The sequence below is a fragment of the Gallinula chloropus genome (genome assembly GCF_964237585.1).
Source record: "Gallinula chloropus genome assembly, chromosome: 15".
In the NCBI taxonomy this organism is placed as follows: domain Eukaryota; kingdom Metazoa; phylum Chordata; class Aves; order Gruiformes; family Rallidae; genus Gallinula; species Gallinula chloropus.
In genome coordinates, this window is record NC_140100.1 from 11,285,482 (window position 1) to 11,302,138 (window position 16,657).

The 16,657-nt window shown below is 55.1% G+C and overlaps 2 protein-coding genes across 2 annotated transcripts; both read left to right on the forward strand.

The window, feature by feature from the left end:
* The first annotated feature begins 502 nt into the window (after positions 1-502).
* COQ7 (coenzyme Q7, hydroxylase) lies at positions 503-4,253 on the forward strand. Its single transcript, XM_084271124.1, has 6 exons — positions 503-602; positions 719-897; positions 1,246-1,360; positions 1,473-1,612; positions 2,909-2,977; positions 3,597-4,253. Exons 1-6 carry the CDS (start codon positions 521-523, stop codon positions 3,672-3,674), a joined length of 663 nt encoding a protein of 220 aa, XP_084127250.1. The 5' UTR covers positions 503-520; the 3' UTR covers positions 3,675-4,253.
* An 8,106-nt stretch (positions 4,254-12,359) lies between these two features.
* Positions 12,360-16,085, forward strand: ITPRIPL2 (ITPRIP like 2; the record flags this gene model as incomplete). The annotated part of the gene is made up of 3 exons (XM_084270947.1): positions 12,360-12,470; positions 13,053-13,169; positions 14,364-16,085. The coding sequence occupies 3 exons, from the start codon at positions 12,360-12,362 to the stop codon at positions 16,083-16,085; spliced, it is 1,950 nt and encodes a 649-aa protein (XP_084127073.1).
* Between the last annotated feature and the right edge of the window lie 572 nt (positions 16,086-16,657).

Sequence of the window (16,657 nt, forward strand, 5' to 3'; positions counted from 1 at the left end):
CTGAGGGTGACGCTGTAGCATTCGGAAGCGGAGGTGTCAGTACCTTTGAGGTCATGTTCTGCCTCGCGTGGTGCACTGAAGGGGCCGTGGGGCTCCGGGGGAGCGGTGTGGGAGAGGGGCTGCAGTTTCCCCGGCTCCAAGCCCGTGCTTGCCGCGTTTCTGCCCCGAGTGGGGTTCGTTCCTTGGCGTCCCTGTTGGTCGGTGCGTGCCGGACCGGTACCTCCGGTGCAGCCTCGGCACGCTTTGCTATCACCGCCGCTAGCCGGCGATACGGGTTCGCTACTGCCCTAGCAGCCTGGGCCCTTCCAGGGCTGCTCAACCCCACTCCCCGCGCTGCCCGCCCAGGCCGAGCCCGCCGCGCCGCGCCCCGTCTCCACGGCAACCCGGGCACGGCGGCCCGACCGGCAGCCCCGCGCTCCAGGGCGGCGGCCAATGGGAACCGCCATTGGGCGGGAAGGCGGCCCGCGGTGATGACGTCGCGGCGGCGCGACTCACCTGAGGAGCCGTCGGGGTCAGCGCGATGGCGGCGGTGGCGGCAGCCGCCGCGGCTCCGGCCGTGCGGCGCTCGCTGGGGCGCTGCCGGCCCTGTCGCTGCGGGACGGGTAGGGGCTCGGTTCGGCCCGGACGCCTGCCCGCACGCCCCTCGGGTGCCGCCCGGGACCGCCTCAGGCCCGGCGGCGGCACCCGCGGAGCCGGTGTCACCTTGGTCTCTCCGCAGGTACCGGCGGAGCGCCTTGCCCCAGGCTCTGCAGCACGCGTGCGGCTCCGCAGGGCCTCAACAAGCCCCTCATCGACCGCGTCATCCGCGTGGACCACGCCGGGGAGTACGGAGCGGACCGGATTTACGCGGGACAGATGGCCGTCCTGGGCAGGACCGGCGCGGGCCCCGTCATTCGGGTCAGTGTGGCTGGAGGCCATCGCTGCGCGTCTCCTCGGCTCGCCTTCGAGTAGCGGGGTCAGGGCGGGGCGGGGCGGTGGGTGGCTGCGTCTCTTTCCGCAGCCTGCCCGCTGTGGAACACGGGGCTCCTCACAGAGCGATGCGCGGCGCTGGCACGAAGCCTCTTGTGCGTGGGTCTGCAGTGCCTTTCCCGACCCCTCCCGCCTTTCCCCAGCTCTCCCCACCTGCCCTTTGCCGTTTCCCCTTGTCGCTGGGTGGGGGCAGCAGCTGGACTGGTTTGGCTTTCCCTGGGGAGCCTCGCTGGAAGCGCTGGTTTAAGCTTTGCCGGGACCTGGCTCTTTCTGCAGCAAATGTGGAATCAAGAGAAAGCCCACCTGAAGAAGTTCAATGAGCTCATGGTTGCCTACAGAGTTCGGCCGACCGTTTTACTGCCCCTCTGGAACGTAGCGGGCTTTGTGTTAGGTGAGTTCGCCTTAGTTACGCTTGCTGATGGTTTATGAAGCCTTCGTGTGTGTAAATGATGTGTGTTGCTCTGGATTTCATCGGGCTGGTGTGTCTGGTGCCACGCTCACAGGGGCTGGAAGTGCTTTGCTTGGAAGGAAGGGCGCGATGGCTTGCACGGTGGCGGTGGAGGAGAGCATATCGGATCACTACAACAGCCAGATCCGGGCTCTTATGGAAGAGGATCCAGAAAAGTACAAAGAACTCCTGCAGGTATTTAACTGTGAATTAAAAAGTGGCTTAACAAATCCATTGAGTTCTCCAGTGGGATAACTCTCTGAAAATAACATGCTAATAGAATTTACAGCAGGTCTCTGTGTTCAATCACTTGGAGTGCTGTGCTGAACAGAAACTTTAGGTTAAAAGATGCTTTTTGCTTTAGCAGCACTAAATTAATCAAGTATAAAGATTAAAACCCATGTTGGGTTACCTTCAGCCTGCTTTCAGTGTGTCAGCTGAAGCAGAGGAAGCTCCATGAGAATGTAAGGAGGAACGTTTTCCCTGTGAGGGTGACAGAGCCCTGGGACAGGCTGCCCAGAAAGGCTGTGGAGTCTCCTTCTCTGGAGACATTCAAACCCGCCTGGACGTGTTCCTGTGGGATTTAGTCTGGGTGATCCTGCTGTGGCAGGGGTTGGGACTGGATGAGCTTTTGAGGTCCCTTCCAGCTCCTAACATCCTGGGATTCCCGTTTGACTAGCACCGTGCTTTAATTTGGGTGGCTTTTGTCTGAAGGGAAGGGTTTGGAGGGGCAACAGGAGGAGAAAATATGATTGCATAGCAATGTTTTGTTTGTACTGGATGTGCCTCTATAGCTCTAGTCTTGAATGCTGCTTGGAGCATGTAAGGAGCTCCACAGCAAAACTCAGCATCAAACCAGGACACGTTCCTGTCGGGTGTTGTGTGAGGGTGGGCTGTTCCCACACACAGTGCTGAGGGGGCACCCAGTAAAAGAAGCAGCAAAGCAGTGGGGTTGTCAGTGTCACTGTGGGAGGGCTGGTTAGGGAACCAGAAGTGATGTGAACCTGTTGGGTAGGGACCGTGCTCGGGGTCTGTAACATCTGAGCCCCTCGTTAAGTGATCCCAGTTATCCACAGGCTGCTCTAGGGAAAATCATTTACCCTTTTTTGTCCCAGCTGAAAAACAGTGGTCTTCAGGGTAAGCTAGGGTGGGCAAAAGCCTCTGGCTTACAGGGAAACACCCTTATGGATTATCTGGCAAGGCAGATTACTTAATTGATTTGTATGCCTGAAACTAACTAGCATTATTATGAAATGGTGCAAAAGACAGTGATACATTAAACAGCAACTTGGGTCATAATAATAGAAGAACTTCAGGTTTGGGGAATGCTGCAAATGATTCTCTTCTTGCTGAATTGGGGATTCGGGTCTCTGAGGAGCTTTTGAGGGGCCTCAGATGGTGCATGCATTGGTTAACAGTGTAACGTTTTGCAGACTAGCTGTCCTGATGTCTCTGCAAAGTAGCCTTACTAATTGCCTGCCCTTTTTGAAGATAATAAAGCAGTTTCGGGACGATGAGCGGGAGCACCACGACATCGGGCTCGAGCACGGCGCCGAAGCGGTGAGCACGGTGTTAACCTGTCAGTGAGGCTGTGGATTTGGTAGTCTTACCCTCCTTATCCAGAGCTGTGGTGTGGGTCTTCACTGGAGAAAAACAAAGACAATCAGGCACCTGATACTCTTTCCCTAAGATAAATGTGAGAAAACATTGCATATTACATCTTTCACTTTTCTGGAACAGAATTGCACCTGTGGGAAGTTGTGTCAGTTGTTAGAATGATGATATCCTGAGAGGTGTCCTCTGCACAGCTTTTATCTTGATTTTAACTTTAGATGAAATACTTCTAAACAAGAGGCTGGTAAGTGCTACCCATACAGCTGGGAGCTTGAGGCATCCCCTGGGTAGGCAAGCACAGCCACGTTAGTAAGTGTGAGGTACAGCTGCTGTGCTCCCTTGATGCTCCACGAGGAACATGGGACTTCTGTTTGGCTTTTCCTCTTGTGGAGAAACAGAAACATTCTGCAAAGCTGATGACTTGTAACTTTTCTCTGGGATTAGACCACAAACAGAGGTGGGGGTTTTTGTTTGTGGGGCTGGGGTGTTAGTGTTCCTTAGCACCTCCTGGGTCACACAGAGCTCTCCATTAGGTGTATTTAATCTCTTACTCTTCGTTTTCCAGGCACCAGCTTACTCTATTTTGAAGACAGCTATCCAACTTGGATGCAAAGCTGCCATATTTCTATCAGAAAGGATTTAGGCGTGTTTCCCGTAGCATTGTGCCTGTGGCAGTGACACAGCAGCGTCTGGAAGCTGCAGACAACTGACAGTTGTTCTGTTCAGCCTTTGGAAACCTCCTGCACCGAGTGTCTGATTCAGCCGGCCTCTCAGCCCTCAAGTACCCGCTCACAGTGTCACTGCTGGGGTCAGCTGAGCCAAACCTGACTGAAGACACAGAACTGTGTTAACTAAACCTCCTTATTCAGAGACTGCTCACAAGGTGGCAGCAAACCACGCCTGGGTGGCCAGGATTTCTCTATAGTGTGTGTGTTTGTGTGTATACACACAGGGGTGCGACACTGGGGAATGCATCTCTGCTGCTTTCAAACCTGTGTGTGCTTCAAATAAGCTGGGGCACCTCAGCTCCTGTTAAAACAGAGAACACTGGCTAAGCAGGGTGGGTTTGAGCTCTGCTTTCAGGGTAAGTAAACGAAGTACTAGTAAGAATTTCTTCTCAGTCTGGCTTGAGTGAAGATTGGCGTTATAGGATCTTTGGAGACCTGTTTGTGGGGTTTCATGTTCAATTACGAATTCTTAAGTAAATCTTTTCTTCCTCTGAGTTTTTCTTTGTCCTGAATGCGTAAGGACTGGATCCCTGAGGTAAAACAGGTGGAGAGACCACCTGTGGAATTGCACTTAATATCCTATTAGAGCTTTCAGATTTGTCCTACCTGCCTTCCAAACCTCAGTGGTGTCTAGAGATGCTCTTGCTGTCTCAATATCCCAACAATCCCTGTGCTTCCTGTTGACAGCACAGAGCAATACAAACAAGAAAAGCCCAAGTTGTGCATGGCCTGTTGAATGTTAATTGTTTAGAAATGTCATTTTTTAATGAGCTGGGTTTGGCCAAAGGCTGGGAACACCAAACACCAGGAAATCATGGGTGAGGTCAGAGTGTTTGGCCGTAGCTGCAGTAACCGAAAGCGCCCACAGCGAGTTCTTTGTCCCCAGCAGCTGAAGGAGCAGCCCCCGCATCCGAGTGGGCTGTCAGGCCCTGATCCTGTCTCTAGCTGCAAGCATGAACTCTGTATCAGGAGAACAACTCTGCTTTATGCTCCCAACCGGGGTTTGTTCCTTTCTCCTCCTGCACCAGCATATTCACACCCATCCATTGGAGGGGGGTGAGTCGTTCTCATGGCCTTTCCGTCAGCTCTGCCTTTCCCTGCTCGCTGGTGCTCACCCTTCCCAGTGTTTTACATAGGAAATGGAGCTGGTGTCATTTTTCTCAAGCCAAAGGGGCTTTTCCTGTTGTTCATACACCAGTGTCGGGTTTGAAAGGCTACGAAAGGTGGTGGGAGGCTACAAAAGGGCTGGAGATGCTCAAGTGCTGTACAGACAGACCTTCCATGGCACAAAGAAGACGTTTCTTTGTGCAAGGCTGTCCTTTTCTTTCACCATGTGAGGCTGTGGTGGTTCTTCCTCCTGTGTCACCTTCAGGCTGGGTGATGTCCCCTGTCCCAGCAGGGCTTAACAACAGGCAGGAGCCAAAGTGTAAAGCTTAGACTGGCCTGTTATCATAGCAATTCCCAATGGACTCTGGTCCTGTTGATGGAGGAAAAGGGACTTGGATTGGAGAGGGAGGCTGTGAAACGCTGCGTTTCCAGCACAGGGAGCAGGGACAATGACACCATGCCTTCAGGGTTTGGAGCCCTCCTGGAACCCAGAGATAAGCAGGCTGTTATAATGCATGGTGGGGTGAAATCCTTCCCCTTGAAGTAATGATAGCTTCAGCTGACCAAGGGCTTGATCCTCATTTTTTTTCTAGGAGAGAGGGTATCATTTTTCTGTGAGGAGGAGCAGAGGGAACCCACCCTGCGTGTGTAGAGACACGGGTCTGTTCCCCGCTCCTTGATGGGTGTCTGGCCTCTCACTGTTCCCCCCTGCAACCAGTGCTGGGCACAGTCTGGCCCCGTTTGCTTAACCTGCTCCAAACTGGAGGTGAGGGTAAGGAAGGTGAGGTTAAGGACGGTGCTTGGAGGCAGGTGACAACTAGATGGTGCAGCCCTTGTGCTGATGCTCTGGAGCAGGATCTCTGCCCTTGCAGGCACTGCAGCTGGCTTGGGAGGAGGAAAATGCAGCAAGGGAACACAAACAGGCCATGGCAGCTCTGCCTCGTGAAGCAAGGACAGTTAGGAGCATTCTGAGCAGCTCTGAAGACCTGCAGCCCATCAGCAGCAACTCCAGCAAGCTGCTGGGGTGGGAAGGTGCACAGAACGCTGCAGCAGCGTAGGTCTGGCTGTGACCAGCTGTGCTGCAGCCTCTTGCTGCCATAGCAAAGCTGGGAACAAACCAACCCCCTGCGGCTGGGATGAGGGTGGTGATGCTGACAAGCTGCAGGGACTCGTGCCATGGGTAACACGGGGCTCATGAGATCGTTTGGCAGAGAAATCGTTGTCTGAGATGATAAATGCTACAAGGAGTAGAAATATTGGATGGAGTGCGCTTGATCTTTGTCTGGAGTAAGTCTGTGGCTCACTTGAGCACAGCAAAGCGGGCTTGCTGCAGCTTGACTGAGGATGTGCCCTACAACTCCAGTGCTGCAGGGACATGACTGTACTGCCCTGGCTTTTCCCAGTGTTTGAGGGGTTGCTCTGTACAGTCCCTTGTGTCTGCCTGGTTTCTTGTCCTCACACGTGTGCCTGTCCCTTTCTGTCACTAGCTGTGAAGTTGTGATTTCACACAATTCACCTGCATCGAACTCCACGTGTCTTTCCAGCTCAGGGAGCTTCAAGGGATAAGTAAAAAGACCTTGGTCAGTTTAAAGGATGAACACACGTGCTAAGGGAGGCAACTGTGTAAAGGCACCGTTTTTCTCCCCATTAATTCCGCTTCCCCAGGGTGCCTTAGGTGGAAAATCTCAACAACAGCAGCTGGGCCATGGTACACCTGGCCAAGTCCCCTTTGAAGAAAGCTTGTTGATGCTTATGGGCTGTGTTGGGGCTGGTCCAGTGATGAGTAGGTAGCTGACAGTTAATTGGAGCAGGTTGGGCGGGTGGCAGAGCTCTCAAACAACGTGTCTGGGGGAGGAAGAGAGCTGGGTGCACCCAGGTTGTGTTCCATAAACGCAGCCCCTGCCGACCCCAGGTGGATTTGAGCAGCTCCTCCTCCTTGTGCCTCAGAACCCAAACCTGAGCAGACCAGGGGCTGGCACCTCTTTGTGCCCGGTAACACAGCTCACGGCAGCGCTCCATCCTGCTCAGAGGCAGGCTAATGGGTCTCTGCTGAGATGTCATGCTGAGATGTCACCTCACGCTGAGCACGGTTCTGGGCTGAGCCCGGAGAGGTGAGAGTAACCACAGCCCTCTCCAGCAGGCTTCTCCTTCGGGATCACGTGACCCAAACATTTCCCTTCCAAAGTCGTCTTATCGCAGCCATGAGGAGCCAAGAGACCGAATTCCAGGAGCCACACGTGCCGGGTGTGATTTCCCAGAGGACAATCACCTGGTTGTAAACCCACTGATAAACCCTGCTGTGCCTGGTGATTGTTGTGCCTCTGCCACAGCTGGGGCACCACGTGCTCGTTCAAGGTGCTCCTACCTACCAAGGTGTTAATCTGCTTCTCCTGGGGACAGGCAACAACCTGGGATGGTGCCAACACCCTCCCATGGACTTGATTCACGTCTGGTTTTCCCTTGGTTACTGCCAAGGACAAAGACTCTGAGGCCACTCAAAGTCCGTTCAGCCTCTGGAGCTGGGGCCCTGCCTCTGATCTCAGCCCCTTGTTTCCACTTGTGTGCTATGAAGCTGCAGGTGAAGTTGTGGTGACCCGCAGCACAGCTGGAGGCCAGGAGAGGACAACCCGGCTCTCTTGAGCTTCCACGTGAGGCTCTCCGTGCCCTGCTCAGGTGTATTCTGACCCAGATGCTCACCTTGTGCAGATGGGTGAGGATAGAAAGTTATGGCACAAATGATGCCTGTTTCTACTCTTCTATTCCCCCCCTTCTTTGGCCAACAGATGGGGCATAAACAGGGCTGCTGGCTGAGGCACACCCGTTCTTCACAGCAGCACCTGCCTCCAATTAATCTCATGTTGTTAGTTATTAGTAGTTATTATATATTATGTAGTTATTTTGTTGCCTAATCAGGGACCCAAATCAGTGCTGTAGCATGAGTGCAGCTTTTTTCACAGCACAAACTAAAAATGATGGAGGATGGTGGAGGCAAACAGGGGCCAAGTGAAACGCTGGTCAAACACTGCTCACTCCAAGTAGTTGGTGAAGAGCTTCAAGTGAAATAAACGTCCCAAAGTCCATAAATGATTCATTAAAACAAGTGGAATAAATCCAACGCAGCATTCAGTCATCATGAATAATTCATTGTACTTTAATATGTTTAGAAGTGATTTTAAAATATATTTCCTGGGCTTATAATTCATAGCCCTGGCAAAAAAACTGAGCTAGGAGGAGCAGTTCATTCTGGAGCCAAAGGCTGGTGCTGATGCTGTGTGAACTGAAATACCTCCAGAGTTCAGACACAGCCCTTGTCATCTCTGACCTCTCTAAGGACTGCAGATCTCCCCCCAGAGATGAGTTGTCCAAGTTCCCCTCAGACCAGCTCCCAGGAAAGCTGTAACCACTGCAGAGCAAAAGCTATGGGGATTTCAAGTGTGTCCCTTTGAATGTCAAAGTGCTCTGGGAGAGCTTGGAATCAGTCCTGCCCCAGGCATCTCCTGGAGCTGCTGCCATCTGTCCTGCCAGGGAGACGGAGACGGGAGGGCAATAACGCTTCTGCAGAGGACACAATGCTGTGTGGCCTGAAGAGCTGCGATCCCAGCAGAAGTCCTGGCTACCCATTCCTCCTTATTTTTCAATTCAAGCATTTAGTTCCCTGGCCACCCTCCCTTGTCCATCCCTTTTTGCTGCTGCTGCAAGGATCTGTGGATTACTGTGGGGGTGGATGGTGTCACATCTGCTGTCCCCGACGTGCGATGCTGCAGGTCCTCAGTGCTTATTGTGTGGTCTCTTACTGCTCCACGCTTCCTCCATCACTTCCATCCTCCTTTAACTAGAGCCTGTTCTTGTCCGTGCAGAGGGCACCCAGACAGGAAGGTCCCAGAGGCTGGGGTGATGCTGCTGCAAGGGAAAGCGATGGCTTTGGGCACTGTGGTGTGAGCCCAATGCCCAGGAGAAGCCAAATGCTGGGAGCCAAAGGGGCCTCGTGTCAGCAACGATTGTGTGTTGACAGGGAGGAGGTCTCAGCATCCTCCTTGTCCCTCTGGAAGGTGCCCTCATGTCCCATCTGCAAACCTCCTGCTGGCTTCTCCGAGCGCCATAAAAGCCCCCAGGGAGGGATCCGCTCACTTGCAATAGCAGGAACCTCAGCTGGGTCACAGATGTTGCCCTTTCCACCCTTCCCACCACTGTGGAGATGGGACAAACACCCCTTTCTCCTCCTCCATCCTCCTGCCCTGTTTGCAGGTACCACTGCAGAGGCATGGAGGGAACAGCAGCCAGGGCACGTGCATGGGTAAGGGAAGAGAGAAGATCCATTCACATGAGATGGGCAGGATGATTCATATTTCAGAGTTCCAGTGAGCAGACCTGATCCTTCTGTACTGTAAATTTTAAAAAAGAAAGATTTAAATTGAATTAGGTAGGACATGAAAGATGACCCTGCCTCTGTTGGTTGGCACTGGAATAATAAGGAAACCTGCGACACCAGGTGTAGAAATAGCTGTCATCTAATGAACCTGTCCTATCTGACCGCCCTTAAACACAGTGAGGTAGGTGCTGCTGGTGCTGTCTGGCTAATGAGGTAATTGTGTTGCTTTGCATCGATCCAGGGAATCTTTAATCTTCATTAAAGGAGCATGGCCCGAGGAACCAGTGCAGAAGGATACTGGGAAGAGATGAGGTTCAGCCTTCCTGGTGGGATTTATGCTCCAGCGCTGTAGTGCCACTGTCTGTCTGTCCCCCCCAAAACAGCCCAGCAGGTAAAGAACTTCCCTGGAAGCAGCATGGTGACATGATCGAGGCCTGTTTTCTGGCATGATCAGCTGCACGTGCTGACATCCCCCACATGAGGCCCCGTGTGCTGGGTTTGCATGGGAACCAGCAGCACCCCAAGCACCTCTCCAGCAGAATTGGGCAGGCTAGAGCAGTGAGAGGTCACTGCCCTGCGTGGGCTGCCGTCGCTGGGGTGGCACTTCCCAATGGAGATGCTGCCAGGCTCCTGGCATAGGCACAGGGTGGAACCTCCCCAGGCTCAAGGACCTGTGCCACAGCCCTTCTGCACACAGGGGTGAGAAACAGCACTGGCTCAGGCCCTTTTACCCATTTTGGGTGCTTTCCCTTCTCTACAGGCCGCTTTCCTCTGCCTCCTTGACAGGATGAGGTAAGGGTCTAAGACAAGGCGACCCCATCCCCTCAGAACAGGTGCCATGAGCTGATTTAAAGCAGTCCAGCCTTACTACATCGATTTTAAGATCAGTCAAATGCCACAATAACCCCAAATGGGTGTAAGGAAACTGTTAGGATCCTCATTTAAATCCCTCCCTTTAATCAGCACGTTAGGGCTCAGCTATGTGGTCAGTTTTTATTAGCTTAGCAAGTTATGGTTCAAACACACACTTAAGTGACTTGCCATTAATTAAGCAAACGCATTTTGGTCAGTGATTAAATTTACATTTGAACACACACACACACATACAGGTTTCATTAGATTGGTATTGAACTGGGTTTTGTTAAATCAGTTTAGCACCAGCACGTGTGAGGTTTGGCTCTACCTGATGCTGTGCAGTCAGTGCTGGAAGGTGTGCAGGCATCACGGGACAAGCTGGAGATGAGCCAGCTGATGCTGGTCCTGCTCCCTGCACAGAGACAGGGTATCCCTGGCTGTAACAAGGACAGGCTTGGGCAAGAGGTTGTTGTATGGATTACTCAGGAAGCCATCTTTCCACAGCAAGGAAATCCTGTATTGGGCTATAGGGAGTTTACAGCAGCCAGGTCTGCCTGCAGCCTGATCCTGAGGTGCTGTATCCTGCTAAGAGCGAGCAAACAGACTGGCAGGGGTGGCAAAAGCATCCCACTGATTACACAGAGAGTATTTTAAGAAAGAACATGTAGTAACACCCCTATCCCAAACTCCTTGATGCCCGTGCGCACCAGCCCTGGGTACCGAGTCTCCGTGAGACACCCTTTCCAGTCTTCCCATCCCTCAACAGGGATGTGGTCACCCTGCTGCCATGGCTGGCAGAGACTCCTCTGTCCATCACACAGAATGGATTCATGTCTGCCCAGACCTGTTGGTTTGTGTTGTAGCAACCAGAACCCTGTAAGGGCTCGGAGTCAGAGGAGTGGCAGGGGCAGGGTGCTTATTTTGACTATGGCATCTCCCTCACAGGAGCACCCGGGGGGCTGGGGCAGGAGATGTGCCAGCAGCGTCACGCCAGGGGAAATGCTTAGAAATGAGACTGGGGCTTGAACTGAAGTGACTGGTCATTCAGACGCTGGATTTTCTTTTGAATTGTTTATTGTGCTTTTCTGCCATGGACTGTTCAGCAATGCATGAGATGATCTGTCTATGTATCTACATATGTATCTATTGATCTATCCATGTATTGATCTGTGTATCTATGTATCAGTCTACATATGTATCTATCGATCTATCCATCTATCTATTTATCTATGTATAAATCTATGTCTGGATCTATTGATCTATATGTATATATCAATCTATCTGTCAATTTATCTCTATATTGATCTCTATGTCGATCTCTATATCTATCTACATATGTATGTATCTATCCATCTATCTATGTATCTGTCCATCTATCTACCTATGTATCTATCGGTCTGTCTATCTATTTATCTATCTGTCTATCTATCTACCCACCCAAGGTGCTCACTGTGAGGTGTGGCCGGATGCCCCTGTGCAGGAAGACATCCCCATGTCCTTCCTCCTGCACCTGCGCCAGGCTACGCGCAGCCTCGGCTCCTGGGGCAGACACTGACCTGGGTAGGAAACGCTCAGCCTTGTGTCTGGGGCAGGCAAATGTCATTGCCTGGCTGTGCCCTCTGTCCTTCTGCCACTTTCTGCTACCTGGTGAGCTTGCTGGTTGTGGTGTCTGGCACATGTAGTACCAACAGACCTGTTACAGGGGTGCGGGAAGCATTGTGAACTGGGGAGAAGCTCCGATGGGTGTCATGAACCCCACACTTGTGCCTCTGCAAACCTCCTCCAGAGCTATCACACAGGTTGGATATACTGGGGTATCTATTTTTAGCTCGGGCTTGCACGGGAGTAAATATAACACTAGCCTTGTTTAGTGGGCAGGATATCCTGGATACGGGGCTTTTGGCAGGGAGGGTTTGGATAACAGCTATTTAAACAATGGGGGGGGGGGTAAACAGCAGCAGCAAAAATGGGTAATGGGAATTCTCTCTGGTCCTGATTTTGAGGTCAGGGTGGTTACTGCTGGTTACAACTATTATTTTTCTGGAGTACACAACTGCTATTAAAAACCTCATAACATACTTTCTATTTTTAGTTCCTCACAGGAACAGGAAGACTACTGCTCAAGTGAAAACCAAGGAGCATCAGCATTACAACTTGCCAGCAGAGGAGTTTACAAGTATTTTAATCCAAATAAATGAGCTGCTGCTTCTTTGGGAGGCACGGAAAGAGGAAAAAACCCTGCCAGCCACCACAGAAGTCAGGGTACTGCATGAGGTCCAGCTCTGCGAGAGCGGTGGAGACCATGCAGGAGAGTTGCATCACCGAGACCTGTTCTCAAATTGAACCTACTCCTGTTCAGAGACATGACAGGAGGAGCAAAGTACCCCAGATAAGATAAAAAGTGATTTGTTTCTTTCCCTCTGTGATGGGTTGTAAAATGCAAACCCTGGATAAGCTGTGATAACAGGGAGGAGCTGTACCCATCGCAAAGGAAATACAGCCCCTGCTGTGCAATTTCAGGAGGACTGGAATGGTGGGTAATGAGGGATGATGCTCCATGTTATCTGGAGTCAGGAGGCAGTTTCGTGCCTGACTCCAGTACAGCAGCTGTCAAATGCCCTCAGCTTGTGTGAGCAGATACATGGAGCGGCTCTTTAACTGGCTCTTTCCGAGGACAGTCCAGACAGTGAAGCTGAGCACCTCTGTGAAGTCCCCTCCTTGTGTTTTGCCCAGACCCAGCCTGTGCCCGGGGAGCACTGCAGCAGCTGGGGCCTCAGAAAATAACCCGTTGGCCATCTTTTATCAGCCCCAGGCTCTACAGCTCCTGCCTTGCCACTGGCTGAGGAGGTGAGAAAGGGCTGGCTAGTGATTTACACAGCAGTAGTACAAATCACTGCTGTGGATCCGCTCTGGGCCTGATTTTGAGGTCCTGGTTACCAGCAAACATCCTGTTACTCTGCAGCATGAGGATGCACTGATCGGTGTCGGCACCAGCAGGCCCGGTGTGGCTGGTGGCACCACAGCCCTGGGCTCATCCCACAGCAGCGGCATCTTCCCCGGGCTGTGGGCCCCACAGCTGGTGGGGAGGCTGCAGCTGCTCCCCCCTCCCCAGCGATCGATCATCACCGTGCTGCAAAGCCATAGGTCACCCATAGGCAGCACCAAGGGCTGTGCCAGCTCCTGCAGATGCAGCTGTCTGTTTCCTGAGCGTGGAGGTGTAGCTAATCAAATCACCCTCGCATGGAAAGAGAGTGCAGGTTGTCCTGAAAACCAGCACGCCTGTAGCAAGACCTGGGGGCATGTGAAAAAGGGTGTAAAAAAGCACAGGCTAGTAAAACTGGAGAGTGTGGGCCAACGGTTCCTCAGAGCTCAACAGTGTTTTCCTGTAAGGCACCCTGACCCTGAAGGATGGGTTTCATGCCAGCACAGCTGTGCTTTGTGAACAGCTGTGGGTTTTGGGGGTGCAAAGCAGTGTTGGAAGTGATGGGATGCAGGCAATAAGCAGCACGATGAGTGTCTTTGTCCTCCTATTCAGCTTTGTGAAGAGAGATACAGGGGAGCAGGAAACGAGGAGTGGGGGAGAAAGCTGCTTTTCACTTCCTGGGTGTTTTCAAAGTCCCCGTGCAGAGTTGTATCTTCCTGTTTAGTTTGTCAGCATCTGAATAACCCAGGCGTTTGAAGGGTTGGACTGCAGGCAGCGGGGAGCACGGCAGCAGGCCACAGGCACGCTGGCGACCGGATGGTGATGGCCTTGCTGTGCCTCTGGCACCCAGCCCCTCGGCAGAGCTGTGGCTGGGAGATGCTGCCCGGCGACAGAGCCTTAACGCTTTTATTTGAGGGAAAACGTGCGATGCGGCGGTTGTGACCCAGCCCCGCCCATGTGGGGGCACAGAAACACCCCGTTTTCTACCCGAAAAGACCCCGCAGTGCCCCGCTGCGCTGAGGAGAGCACGGAAAGGGAGCTTAGTGCCCACAGAGCGGCTCCGGCTCCACTTTCGGGGCCAGCGCAGAAACCCGCGGTGCGAGAGCCGGCCCCAGGGGCTTCAGTCGCCGCGCTGCGGGTATCCGGCCGGCCCCGGCCCCGAGCCCGCTCCCTCAGCGCGGCGGGAAGGAGCGGGCGGCGCCGCTCCCCGCCCTGCGGGCGGCTCCGGCCCGGCCCCGCCGGCCCCCGGGCAGACAACGCCCCCGGCCCTCACGCCGAGGCCGGGCTCGCCGCCCGTGGCATTTCCTCTGAGCTCACTCTGAGCTGACGCGGCGCCGCTTCCCTCGGAAGAGGAAGCCTCGCAGCGGAGCGGCGGCGGCAGGCAGGCAGGCAGCGGGGACGGGGTGCGCAGCGACCGTCGTGCCGGCAGCGGCGGGGCGAGGGAAGGCAGCGGCGGGGCCCGCGCTGGGGGCGGCCGGGGAGGAGGAGGGGGGGGGTGGCGGCGGCGGGGCCGGGCGCTCCCCGCCCGAGGAGCCGGGCGGCGGCCACCCCCGCGGCCCGAGGCCCCGCCGCGCCGCGCCCGTCTACGCCCTCAACGTGCGGGTCTTCTGGCCGCTTGTGACTGGCGTCTGCACCGCGCTCCTCTGCCTCTACCAGGCCTTGCGGGGCGGCGCGGCCGGCGGAGAGGGCGCGGCGGGGGAGGGCGCGGCGGAGGCGGGCTCCGTACCGCTTCTCAAGGGCTCGGCGCTCCTGTTGCTGGGCTGCCTGTTGGCCCGCTGCTGCGGTGCGGGGGGCGGCGGCCCTAGGCCCGGCGGGGTTCGGGCGGCGGGTCCGGCGGGGTCGCAGCGCAGCGCCCTGGAAAGCTTCTACGCGCGGCAGCTGCGGCTCTCGCCCCATGTGCTGGGCCACAGCAAGGCGCACGTCGGGCGCGTCGTGGCCGAGCTGGTCCGCGCCGCTAAGGCGCAGGGGCTGCAGCCCGGCCCGCTGGCCCTCAGCCTGCGCGGGGACTTCGTCCGCATCGGCAGCGCCTACGAGCAGCACAAGGTGCGCAGCCCCGACTGCTTCGACATCCTGGTGCCCCTGCGGCTGCCGCCCCACCTGGAGCCCCAGCCCCGCCGTGCCGATGGGCCGGGCCTGCACGGCGCCTTCGTCTGCGATCTGCGGGCCAGGGCCGGCTGGCCGCGCCGCTACCGGCCCTTCGCCGAGGGCTTCTGCGTGGAGCTGCAGGGCCGCAGCCACCTCTCCTCGGGGCTGGTGCTCCGCTGGTTCCAGGGCCACCTGCAGCGCTGCCTGGGCGCCGTGCGGTACCGGCTGCAGGAGCGGTGCCGCATCAGCCTCTCGGCCTGCCCCGGGCACCCGCCCACGCTGCACATCGTGCCCTGCTCCGACTACGTCTGCTGCCACATCTCCATGGCCGTGCGCCTCATCCCCGCCATCCCGCTGGGCGACGCGCTCTACCTCACGGCCCTGCCGCCCGAGGGCACGCAGCCACTGACAGCCCACGAGGCTCTCTGGGGCCTCAACGCCTCGCGGCAGGAGCAGCGGCTGCTGAGCTGGCTGAAGGAGCAGGCCCCGGCCACCTCCTGTCACCTCAAGTGCCTGCAGATGCTCAAGGGCCTGCGGGACCTCCGCGGGCAGGGCCTGGAGGAGCCCTTCTCCTCGCAGTGGGGCCGGGTGCTCTCCTCCTATGTGCTGAAGACGGCCCTCTTCTCCCTGCTGCTGCAGGGGCCCTTGGAGGCCTGGGACGAGCGGTTCCTGGAGGAGCGGCTGGAGGACCTGGTGCTGTACCTCAGGGACTGCCTACGCAAGCAGGTGCTGATGGATTTCTTCCTGGGCAACGCCAGCCTCCCCGAGGCCGTGGCGCCACCCCGGTTCCTCAAGGAAGCCGCCCCTGTGAACTTACTTGCTGCCTTTGACAGACCCACGCTGGACCTGGTCGCCTTCCAGCTGATCAACACCTGGATCCTGGCCCCGCACATCATCAGGATGTACAGCAGCCCCCGGTACCTGCGACCGGCACTCACCCCGTGCCGTCACGTCGCCGAGGCCAAGCAGGAGCCATTGGGAGAGTGAGCTGGTGGCTGGATGAGCCGGCGTCGTCACCTGCAGACTCTGGCAGGGCAGCGTGTGCTCCCCAGCCCCACTGGCCCATCAGGAGCCCACATCTGCCTGAGGGAGGTGGGACCCATTTAAATGTGTCCAGTGGTTTTCTCCCTGACCTGAAAACTTTGAAACCGGAGGCCAAGACTTAATGAAGTAGAGATTCTTGTTTTTTAATGTTGTTGGGTTGTTCATGGGAAAGCACTGAAATTCCCAGGGAAATGCCTTAGTGGATAAGCGTTCTGTTCAGCCAGCTGTTTGCAAACCAAATTGTAACAGGCTCAGACTGACATTTCTGGAAATCCACCTTAACTTGTTGTCTTAGTGGCAAAATTGACCTTTTTCTGAGATTTGCTTTTTATGATACAAAATCCATTTGGGATTTAAAAATCCTCCAAGTGCAAACAAACCCGCCCCCAGCGTGTCAGGATGCTCTTAAAATGCGATGAGCACTAGAGCAGGGGTGTTGATCACAGCTTGAAATGCTCAGTGACGTGCTTTAAATTTCCTGTGTAATCAAAGACAGCATGCTGAACAGAAACACA

Excerpts from the sequence above, each read along its gene's own strand:
- COQ7 (XM_084271124.1), top strand. The coding sequence starts at position 521 with ATGGCGGCGGTGGCGGCAGCCGCCGCGGCTCCGGCCGTGCGGCGCTCG. Across the intron at positions 1,361-1,472 it reads CGTAGCGGGCTTTGTGTTAG|GGGCTGGAAGTGCTTTGCTT; the intron begins GTGAGTTCGCCT and ends CCACGCTCACAG. Across the intron at positions 1,613-2,908 it reads AGTACAAAGAACTCCTGCAG|ATAATAAAGCAGTTTCGGGA; the intron begins GTATTTAACTGT and ends CCCTTTTTGAAG.